Source organism: Ursus americanus, chromosome 30, assembly GCF_024610735.1.
Source record: "Ursus americanus isolate L20-20 chromosome 30, mUrsAme1.1.p, whole genome shotgun sequence".
NCBI lineage: Eukaryota > Metazoa > Chordata > Mammalia > Carnivora > Ursidae > Ursus > Ursus americanus.
The window spans coordinates 28,204,676-28,216,473 of NC_142156.1; the positions used below are offsets into that span (position 1 = coordinate 28,204,676).

At 40.3% G+C, this 11,798-nt stretch overlaps 1 protein-coding gene across 2 annotated transcripts in view; it reads left to right on the top strand.

The window, feature by feature from the left end:
* Positions 1–10,754, top strand: part of RNMT (RNA guanine-7 methyltransferase) — a 41,347-nt gene extending 30,593 nt beyond the window's left edge. Inside the window, exons 9-12 of one of the 2 annotated variants that reach the window (XR_006782913.2) lie at positions 1,037–1,138; positions 2,705–2,738; positions 5,947–7,105; positions 7,669–10,754. Coding sequence is in view for 1 of the 2 variants with exons in the window: in XM_045815130.2 (XP_045671086.1) it covers positions 1,037–1,138; positions 2,705–2,738; positions 5,947–5,984 (174 nt within the window). In the remaining variant the exon portion in view is untranslated. Of the gene's footprint in view, positions 1–1,036; positions 1,139–2,704; positions 2,739–5,946 lie in introns of both variants that reach the window. The other variant, XM_045815130.2, reaches the window with a different exon arrangement.
* The last annotated feature ends 1,044 nt before the right edge of the window (positions 10,755–11,798 follow it).

Below are 11,798 nucleotides of genomic sequence, written 5' to 3' on the forward strand. Positions count from 1 at the left end.
AGGAGTCACAAAGGGAAATGGTGCTAGCCTGTTCCTTTATTCTTGGAGGGGTCTCTGATGGCTATGTCTCTGAGGCACGCTCCAAGATGAGCAGTAACCTTCCCACTGTGTGCCCTGGGTGCTCTTCAGATTGCTGTTTCCATGTTATATGTCTGCGGGCTGTTTGCCCTGCCTTTTCTCCCGTAGCAGCCCCAATGTCCTCTGAGGTCTCCCAGAGCCAAGCACACTGACCAGGCTTTAAGCCCCACTGGTTGCAAGAACTCACGGAATTCAGGCCTTCTTGCTTTCCAAGCCAAGTGCTATGAGGATTTGTTTTCCCCGTATGCTCCCCTGTGTGTTGGTCTGTTTCTCCCCCTTCTCAGTGACTGCAGCTCCCTCCCCACCAGAGTGGCCACCATCTCTTTCCCAAACCATGTATCTGCATTTCCTATCTTCTTCAGTATTGCCTCTTCTCTACCTTTAGTTGTAGAGTTTGTTTTACCAGTCTTCAGATCTATTTCTGGGGTATTTAGGATGATTTAGTAGTTATTTTTTTTAATTCATGGAATGAGGTGGGCCTTTGGGCCTCTTACTCCACCACCATCTTCCCCCAGGATTTTGAGTTTTTCATTTGTATTATTTTTAATTTCTGTTCATGCTTATCACCATAATGTTTAAATTAATATTTAGCTCTTTTGATAATAACTTCCTTCAACTTTGTGTTACAACAGAAAAAGTCTTTCACTGGGAGTCAGGGAGATGCAAGTGTTTGCTGCTAAGTGGTCCTTGCCGGTGATTAAATAAATGGTACAGTTTTGTCCAACTGTAAATATTCTATGATTATCATCAAAGTTGACTATAATAGCTACTTTGTTAAGGAGAGGATCCCCTTCTCCCATTTTTTTTTCATATTTCAAAACTATGTGTAGTTTATATTCCTGAAATAATACTTAAGGATTATTTTCTTAATTATTTTATTTTAGTGACTTAGTGTTTTTAATTCTGAATTATAAGTTTCATTTAATTTCCTAACTAGGAATTTCACTTGCTTCCCTAGCCATACCCAGCAAACGAGAATTCCAGACTTGCCTCCGAGAAGGTGGATGACTACGAACACGCAGCAGAATACATGAAGAGCAGTCACGTGAGGTTGCCTTTGGTAAGTTTTCATGTGTAGCATGTTTTCTAGAAAATGAAAAAAAAGCTTATGTTATGTGGAAACTTATGAAATCATTTCATCGGTTTACAAATCAGATACATGTTAGTCTGTTTCCCCTTTTTAGAACCATAGACTAGAAGATCAAATGTTTTAATAGCGAGAATGGAATGCAGTAAGGATGGGGAGAAAGTTACAAGCGTGGTTGGAGAGTTCCTTGCTATATCATTATATCTTAACCTAGGCACTCCTGACTTACTGTGTTCCGTAGATAAAATTCACGGGCTCAACATACATGGAGAAAAATTACATTTCCATTTTCACTGACTTCCTTGTGGAGGTTCACACTTCCTTTAATTAAGAATGCAGTGGTACCACAATGGTATTAGATATAGCTGTGACTTTGTTATCAATAGAAATTACAGATTTGCATAACACATTTCTGCTGACATCTTAGACTATCATTTACATTCATCACTTCTTCAAAATTACATTAGTTACTCTATCTTGTTAGTGCATGTGCAAAGCAGCATATAGATGACTGTATCAACATGTTTTTTAGTATTTGGTAAGTATTTTAAACATAATTTATTTCCTTTGAGTGATAACAGATTCTGTGATTCCTTTGTAAAAACACAAAAATCTTATTCCCTCCTATAATGCTATTGGATGTTTCAAGATAGGCTTTTTTATTTTTCCAATTTCCAAGTTAAAAATATAAGTAGATGCTTTTTCCAATTACACACATGTACAGATACACTCTTTACACAGTTCACCCTTTGGTTGAGAATCAGTGGTTTAGAGAATTAGGCAGAAGGGCAAAATTCAGAGCATGACATTAAAGTCTCATTGATTGCTTTTACGTATGTAGATCACAATAGTATTAACAATAAATTTTGTGTGTAGTTGACCTTTGAACAGTGTGGGGGTGACTCCTCATGCAGTCAAAAGTAAGCATATATAAAATCTTTAAAAAAAAAAAAAAGCGGTTAAGCGTCTGCCTTCGGCTCAGGGCGTGATCCCGGCGTTATGGGATCGAGCCCCACATCAGGCTCCTCCGCTATGAGCCTGCTTCTTCCTCTCCCACTCCCCCTGCTTGTGTTCCCTCTCTCGCTGTCTGTCTCTGTCTCTGTCAAATAAATAAATAAAATCTTTAAAAAAAAAAAAAAGTAAGCATATAACTTTGGACTCCCTGAAAGCTTAATTACTAATAGCCAACTGTTGACCAGAAAAAGTCTTCTGATTACATTATCAGTTAATTAATACATATTTTGTATGTTATATGTATTACATACTGTATTCTTACAAAAATGTAAGCTAGAGAAATGTTACTAAGAAAATCATAAGGAAGAGAAAACACATTTACAGTATTGTATTTGTTGAAAAAAATACACATATAAGTATACCTGCACAGTTCAAACCTGGTGTTGTTCAAGGGTCAACTTACATATATAGTGAAGTAGGGGTATTTGGGCACTTTTGTCCAATATTGAAAAGTATGCATTTATGTATTTCCATATTCAATCTAAAATGTTCTGTTTTGTTTTGTTTGTTTGTTTTTACTTTCAGGGAACCTTGAGTAAGTCAGAGTGGGAAGCCACAAGTGAGTATATCATCAGTATAGATTTACTGACATTTTCAAAGATCGTTTCAGAGTGATTGTTAAAATTTGAAAACTTGGGAACTTTTCCGACACACGTTAGGATGTATGTGTTTATGTTTACATAGAATCCCTATGTATGTCTAATGCCCTCTTTCTTGCACAGCTATTTAGTGCCAAGAGAAAATATATGCAGGATGTTCCTTAATATAAACTTTCACAAGCATTCTTAAACATTTTCATTGCCTACTCATTACTACATAGCCATCTGTATTTGCTATCTTTACCTCAGATTTCTGTTAGAAATTTTGGCTTATAGAACACTACCATGTATTTTGTTTTTAGCCACTCTGATGTTGACAACAAAGGCATAATTAATAAGTACTACAACATTTAGTGAAGCAGCAAGGAGCAGGATATTTTAGAGGGATGTGTGATTGGAAAGAGCCTGGTACAGAGACGTTCTGAAGTGAGGTGCCTGTCTTTGGAAGAGAAGTCAGAGGCCTGGCAAATCTTGAAGTCCGTGGATGTTGAGGAAGTGAAAGCCCAGATCCTCAGTGTTAAGATGATGATAGTACCCCTATATGGCTGCCCTGAGGACATGAAAGGTAGTTCCCCCTGTTCATTTAAGTGTTTGTTGATTATGTTGAAGGCATAAGTGGTAATCAGACAATCCATTTGATAAGTGTTGAGTATTGACTTTTGTAAAGTTCTGTGAAAGGGCTTTGGGGGATAAAAAAAATAAATAAACAGTTGTAATCTCTACTTTCCAGAGGTATACTGTCTAATGGAAGAAACAGACACAAATAAATGCAGTACTAGGCAAACTTTTAAGTGCTGAAGTTTCTATAATGGGGAAAAAAGATGAAGGAGAGCCTAAAGAAAAGTAGTAAAATCTGGAAAATAATAATAGTTGATAAAATTGAGTATTTAACGTGTGCTCAAGCATGACTGGAGACTTTTCATATGTTGTAACTTATTTAATCCTCACAACTTTTAGGGGTAGACTACTTTTTCTAATACCTCCTTTTCACAGGTAAGAAAGCACTTCAGTAACTTGTCTGAGGTCACAGAGCTAACCCAGGTGATTCATACTTGTAACCGTGGCCTCATGTGTAAAGGATTGTTCTTAGGACTTGCCGAATTGGAGAGAGAGGAAAAGGAAAGAACACAAATAAAACCAACATGTTGAGCCCATCTGTCTCAGAATATTGCTACCCTTAGTGGAAATGGGATTAGAGGACCAACAGACTGGGAAATGTGTGCCTAAACCTGTACATTTCATTACTTTTCCTAGAGTGGAGTTGGGGTCAGTTATCTTAGATAGCCTTCCAGTCCCAAAGTATGATGTAAGGAAAACAACTTTGGTCACAGGTAGTGATGGTGGTACTACCTGTAGTTTAGAACCTTAGTGTGGGCCTTAGTGATAGCATCCAGATGATGATTTAGATGCCCCCAGACCGTGGAGGGAGATGGGTTAGAGATGTGAAAAGCAGTAGGAAAGGAACAGTGGTCACATTGCAGCCAGGATCTAGCATGTCCGGATCAGTGTGTTCTTTGATGAATTACACTATTCTAAATTGGAGGGCTCTGTGGACTGGAGAGTATCTTGCCTGGTGTCAGAATCTAATAAATTCAAGAAGCTATACTTCAAACTCCTACTGGTCTGATCATTAAGCTCCTATTGCCAGAACCTGCTGCTCCTCTAGAAGATTCTTTAAATGTGAAAGGAAAGTAGAGAATTGTTGCTGATTTGCTTCTAGAAGTGGTCCAAGATTTCTTTAAATCCCAATTGATATGCCTGCATGGAAGGCATTTTATATACGTGAGACTTTCAGAATGTTTGAGTTAGAAAGGAAAGAAAGTTAATATATTGCTGATCTGAATTCAAACACTGCATCTTCGTGGTTTTAAATGACCCTAGATTTAGGGCAGGTGAGGACTTCTGGGTTGTTTGCAGTAGGTACCGATGTGTTTGGGGTGGGTTTGGCAATTAGACTGCAGAAGGATCGCTTGGAGTGCGGGCCAAACTAAATAATGCTGGCTGCTCCTAAGTCTTGTAGCATACTCGTGGATGTCTTGGACTGCTTTGCTTTCTTGCCTTCTAGAAGAATCAGCCGTGTTGCTATCACCCTGACTGTTCTCTGTCCTTCTATCTACTGCCAACAATGTTTCATTTCTCCTAAAAGAAATTGGGAACTAGTAGGTAAGGAACAGAGAATAGCATTACCAAAGTAGCATTTTGGAAGGACCGGTGTGATACTCCTGGACAGGTTGAGAGAAAAGCTAGAGGATTGGGAGGTTTTTACATGATCTGCAGTTATCCATGTCTACCCTGTTCAGAAGTTAACTCAGGAGGAGAGGACACCAAGGTAGATGGCCTCCTATCGTGACTTGCTGACTGAATGTCCTGGTGTAGACACTGTACATCCTTGTGATGTTTTGAGGATTTGTCATTTTTTCAGGTGTTTGCTTACCATAAAATCTATTCGTAGCTCATTAGAAGATGTAATAGGTTTGAACTTCAGTGATGCAGAATGAGGAACCACAGATGCACTTAGATGTCTTGAGTGAACACATGCCAAAGCGGGACATCATATTTAAGGGAGAGTATTCTTGGGACTGGAATATCACTGTTGGGGCCGGATAAATATCTGAGCATCAATTGTCATGTAGCTTTTGGCACACTTTCCTTATCATTCCCTACAATACAACAATTGGATAATTGGATGAGTTTTAACTTGTACGTTATATGTGTTCCTTATAATTCTTACTAGTTTCCCCCTCCCTGAATAGAAAATCTAGATAACCAATGCCAGAGGTAATCATGGGAGTGCAGTTATCCTACCTGTCCTGCTCCAGATGAAAAGAATTAAACGATTTTTTAGTTTTAATTTTCTTTTCCTTTATACTTTTAAATTTTCTTATCTCCAGCAGTTTTTAGAGATTTTTAGAGCTGTTAAATTGTTTTTCTCAAGAGCTGTAATATCACTGAGTATTACAGTAAGTGGATATGTGTTTTCAGGTAAACAGCTATGACCCCATATCTGCAAAAGTGTGACTCAAAATAATTGAGGACTCTTAGAAATAATGGGATTTTTCCCTTCAGAAGCTTGACAATTTTCACCAAATTACAAACAGGACTGAAATTGTTCTGTTTAGCCTATGGATATGAGAAACCAAACTCTAATTTTTATTATTTTCTTTTTAGGTATTTACTTGGTTTTTGCATTTGAGAAGCAGCAGTGAGCACGTATGCAGTAGCACCAGGACAGCTATGGCCTGTCCTGTACAGGTTTGAATGATCCGTCCTAGATTTGACAACTTTCTGTTTGTTTGTTTTAATTATTCTAAATGTGCAGGATGCTGCCGGAAACTCCAGTGTATAAATTCAACATTTGCTGTCTGTGACAGATGAACTTTTGTGTGTGTATATAAGAATGAGTTGGGACCTTTGTCTTTAAAAATCTATTTTTAAGTAATGTCTAAGAATTCCATTTGCCTCACTATTCCTTAGCACGTAGAAATTACAGTATGACTTGTTAGAGCTACTGAACTCTTTCCACAGTGCTCTGATCTGTTCAATGTTTGTTTACAGTATTAAATTCATTGCAGTTGTAGAATTGATATGGGAGCATACTGGTTTGTGGGGTTTCTGCTTGTTTCTGTAGTTTTGTTACATGGTGTTTTTCAAGATTAAATGGATTGTGTTCTGTACAATCGAATGTGTTCAATATATATTGCTAAAGTTGTAAGTTTAAAACAAAATTTTAGATGGTCATGAAAGTTATTTACCTAGAATTTTAGCCAGTTACTACATTTTAGTATGAATACTAACTACTTTATTTGCTAATATGATCTAATTCTGGAACTGGTTAGAATGTTTTATATGCCAGCATATAAATTGTTTTGGATTTTAGGGGCTTTATCTTAAGAATTTCCTTCCATAGCAATTAATGTTTCTAGTTATCAAGAATGTAATTAGATTTCCCTTTCTTCATTGAACAAAAATGCCATCGTTGTTTTTCCACGATTTAATGGAAATCCGTTCCACGTGAACCTGTTGTACGTTTTCCTCAGATATACGTATGGAACTGCACAGGAGGATGTGACTAAAGGAAGCCGAAAAGCAGACTTCAGATGAATTCTCTTTGGTGTTAGATTTAGCTTACCGGCACTGTGTGCTCTGTAGGTCCGTTACTCCCCTTCAGCCCCAAGAGAAGCAGTACCTGGTCTTCTATTGCACCATACTTTGTGCAGTAGGAGCCAGCATCCCATCACCACTCAGAATTTGTATTTGCCATTTCAGAACTGTTAACCGTTTTCAGCCCTGGCTTCTTGTTTGACTCCTCTTCAAAACTGACACCTAGGTAAACTGTTGTCCTTACTTTACTGTTTAAAAAACTTGCCAGTGTTTAACAGGTGTAGTGAAAAACTTAACAAAGAACGAAACAGAGCAATTATTGCGTATTCTTCTAAAAATCATTTATTTAATGCATGGATTTAAAATACATTACTTTCTATAACTATCCAGAGTACTTGTTTAAAACGTGAGGTTTCTTAATTTGTTTATATATGTTGATTATTCATGGTGTTTAGAGTAACAGACCTTTTAACGAGAGAACATGGGTCACCTAATTTGTTTCTTGTGCAATTTGTTGATCTCCAAGCTGTTACCAGTTTACAAAAATTAAGTCTTTTTGCCTTAGTGGTGGTTTGCCATAAGTCATTTGGGGAAATAAATAATATTTCTGACCATGGTGGCTGCCATTAGCTAACAGAGGTTTGGTGATGGTGCTGGGAGGTGGGGATGGTGAGCTCTTAGTGTTGCAGGTTCATTTTAATTCTGGGGGAAGTTCCAGAAAGTATTTTGATAGTTTGATAGAGGATGTGGCTGCTTTATTATTTCCTATCATCATTTTCATTTCCTTAGCTAATTTTAAGCAAGTAATAAAACATCTTTAGACTCTTGCCCTTTCCACCCCATGGATGATTTGTGGGAGAGAAGGATCCCCTGAAGAATGGAGTGAATGGTGGTAATACAAAGCAGAAAAGGAAGGTGGAGTCCCCCGGGGCCTTCACTGAAGAGGTAGAAAGGAGTAAAGGAAACCCAAGTGGATTGAGCCAATGTCTTCGCTTGGAGCGAGCAAGCTGTTGTGTGTACAGGAGGCCCATGGAGCCACACCCAGAGGATGCAGAGTTCTGGTGTTCCCCTTGTGTTCGAGCTTTATTTTTCTCTTGGCCGCTTCTGCTCTTCACTCTTCTCCCTGACACCTTCCTGCTGCAGCTAAGTGTCTGGGCAGTGACTCAGGAAGAACTTTTAGGAAGAGGTGGATCCTGGCCATCACCAAGGTAAAAGCTGGGAGGACAGCCCCCCACCACCACACCCATAGTCTGAATGTTTGGGAGTTTTCCATTCAAAACTTGTAACTATTATGAAGGGGGCATGGTTCTTCACTATCAGGTCAGTGATGTGAACTTTGTGGGAGTGATTACAGGCACTCCAGTTTGTCCTCCGAGGATGAAAGTGAAATGAAGATCAAGCCAGCCATTTGTGGAGAGGACACAACCTGCAGATTGGGAGGATTGGTCTGGTAACATGCCTGGATTGTGGTATAACAAAGAATGCTCAAGTTGAATTCTTTGGGCCTAGAATACACTAAAGGATAGTCACTCTGTAGCCATCATGTTCAGGGAGACAAAGTGGCTATTTCCAGGGGGAGGTGTCCTAACCTGCACACTGCAGCTGTCTGTGGGTAATGACTGCTCTTCCAGTGCCCACTGAGCCTCCGGTTCCAGTGTGACTTCCCAAAGAAATTTGCCTTCAGGGAGAGAAAGCATTGATTAGAGACTTTGACTTCTATTAACTAATGTGCGTCATGACTGAAAGGTAGATTACCAGTACAGAGTTTCCTAGCCTACCCTGTCTCTGAATTTGAAAATTGAGGAAATGTGATTGCTACCTAAATTCATGTTAGTAGCATTAATAGGGCATCAGAGGTGTGCCAAGTGATGGGGTTTGGGGCAGTGTGCAGTGTTGGTCAGCAGTGGAGAGGTAGAAAAGGGATTGTCAGCTATCAGAGGTCCAGATCTCCAGTCACATTAGCTCTTGTGGGGATGTGTTCTTCAGCCTGTCTTAGCTTATCGATATATTATTTTGTTAAGTCTTCAAGTATCTTAGTGAAGATGTGGTTTCTTGTGTAGGTCTGCCAGTGTGAATATTCTAGCTACTGAATATTTTTCATTGTTGATAAACGACTTTGTGTTGCCTACTTCAGGCTTTGTATGTATTGTGAGCCAGTTACTGCCAAGGTCTCTGGGTCTTCAAAGTAAGGCCAGATCCAGGGACCAGGGCCCTATAATAATTGTATCAAAATGCCTGTGGTATTTACTGGCCCTTTGGTCAAATAGGAAGCCTAGGTATATGATGTCACCACCTCCCTAGATGCTGTTATGTCAAGTACTACGTAACTGGTAAGTTTCTTCATTTCTCACCCTCTCACAGAGCAACATTCCTGATTGCTTGAAGGCTGTCAGTGCAGTGGCTCTTACACTTATCTATTTAGTGATGTATGTGACTTGGCTGGGGGACAGCCACCCCTCCTCCCCTTCTCAATTTCTCCTCTCTCCCATGTAATCCTGAAACATGGGTGCCTACTCCTCACTGCAATACTAAGCAAGTGTGGGACACCCAAGAGTGCCCTCCTCAGTTTGGGGAGACTTTTGGGTTAGCCCCAAAGCCCTCTGCTCCCTAAATTTATCCTGGGCCATGCTTCCTTGGGGACAGCATACCTTGGATAAAGCCAGGTTGACAACATTTATTAAGCTCCTTCCTTAGGTCAGTTACTTTTCTAAATCTTTTTATTTTGATCCTTAGAACTATATGAGCTAAGCACTGTTATCCCTGTTTTAGTAATGGAACTGAGGCACAGAGAGAGTACAAAGTTGCCCAAGCAGGGCCAAGATTTGAATACCCATATCCCTCAAGTCAGGCCTGCAATCCAATCTCATGTTATACAGCTCAAGGGGTATTATATCCAGATGACTTCTCTCCCATTCACTACCCACAACTTCAAATGTTAACTGGTTGGTGCTCCAACCTTTTGGTTCAAACTTTTGATACTTATTTTGAGGCACCTGCATAGCTCATTTGTTTAAGTGCCTGCCTTTGGCTCAGGTCATGGTCCTGGAGTCCTGGGATTGAGCCCCCTGTTGGGCTCTGTGCTCAGACCCCCAACCCCCCATCCTGCTTGTGTGCATGCATGCTCTCTCTCTCAAATAAAATCTTACACACACACATACAAACCTTTGATACTTACTTAAGTGTCCCCTGAGAGGAGCATTTATCCTGCGTGAGAGGCTTTGGGGCAGAAAGAGCAGAAGGGCATTTGAGTGTACTTAGGGCCCGAGGGTAAAAAGTGAGTAATCAACAGGCAGGAGGGCAAAGATAGACTTGAACTTCACATTTTCATATACCTGCTCCTTTAGCAAACAGTCCTGTAGCAAATCTAGTTTAGTCTGCATCTTAGGGGGTGGGGGATAGTTCTTTTCCCATTCTCACCATATGGACGTAGCAACACGTGGGAGCACAAGTGTGAGTATAGCCAAAGGGAGGGGGAAGGAGAAGGAATCATTTCTTCAGTCTGAGTTGATTACCCAGACAGAGGCAAATCATTTTGTTTTAACCTTTAATACACAGGTCTTTGGTTTTTAACAAGTGGAACACAAATAAAATCATCACTTCAATCAGCAAACTATTACCACCACCCTAGAAGCCCCTCTCATGTTCCCTTCCAGTTACTACCTCCCCAAGAGTAACCACTGACTTCTAAGAACATAGATTAGTTTTGTCGGTTTTTGGACATGATACAAATGGAATCAAATAGTATGTATTCTCTTGTATTTGGCTTGTTTGCTGTACATTATGTTCGTAGGATTTTTGTTGCATGTATTTGTACGTGGTTCCTTCTCATGGCTGTATAGTATTCCTTTGCATAAATAAACCATATATTTATCACATGGATGTTTTGTTCATTCCCAGTTTGGGAACTATTATTAACAGTACTGCCTCAAATACTCCAGTACATGAATTTTGGTACACATAGGTATTCATTTCTGCCTAGCAATGGAATTGCACAGTCACAGTATGTACATACATTCAGCTTTCCTGGATACTGCCAGTTTTCCAAAGTTCCAATTGCCCTACCCTCAGTAGTGTCTTGTCTTTTTTCATTTTATTCTGGCAGACATGTAGTGGTACCTCACTGTGGCTTTAGATTTCATTTTACTGATTATTAATGTGATCGAGCACTTTACATATGATTATTGCCTTTTGACTGTCCTCTTGTTATGTGTCTGTTCAGCTTCTTTTGGATGGACTATCTTTTGTATTGACTTGTGGTTTTCAAAAATATATTGATTCTGGATGCATTTCATTTATTGAAGTATTGTGAGAATGTATTGAAGTGTGTGTGTGTGAAAAAGAAGCTCTTAATTTTATATATAGTATATCAATGTTCTTTTGCATAGTTGACATGTTTTGCTTAAGAAATGTGTGTCTGGATGGCAAGTTAGGATGGCGGAGGAGTAGGGGACTCCTTTTTCAGCCAGTCCCCTGAGGCGAGTTGGATAGGTACCAGACCATCCTGAACATCCACAGAATCAGCCTGAGACACAGGAAGATACACCTGGATCTCTACAAACGAACATCTCCAGCGCTGAGTATTGAGGTACGAAGCGGGGAGCCGTGAGTCCGCGCACAGATATCGGAAGATAAACGGAAGGGGGAGGGAGCCGCTGCATTTGGGCGCCGGGAAGCAGTAGCCACCTGCACGGGGGAGCGGGCGGACTCGTGGACTGGCACCCGGGAGAGAGCAGACTGAGACCGTGAGCTGGGGAACACGCGCCACCAGACTGAAACGGAGCTCCGGTGCGTTCACTGGGACCAGACTGAGACTGGGAGCACGCGGGGGCGGCTGGCAGCTGGTGGTGTTAGAAACACAAAGGACAGAGATGCGCTGGCCCAGGAAGTGAGGGCTGGGATGCTGGGTGAGGGGCGCACAT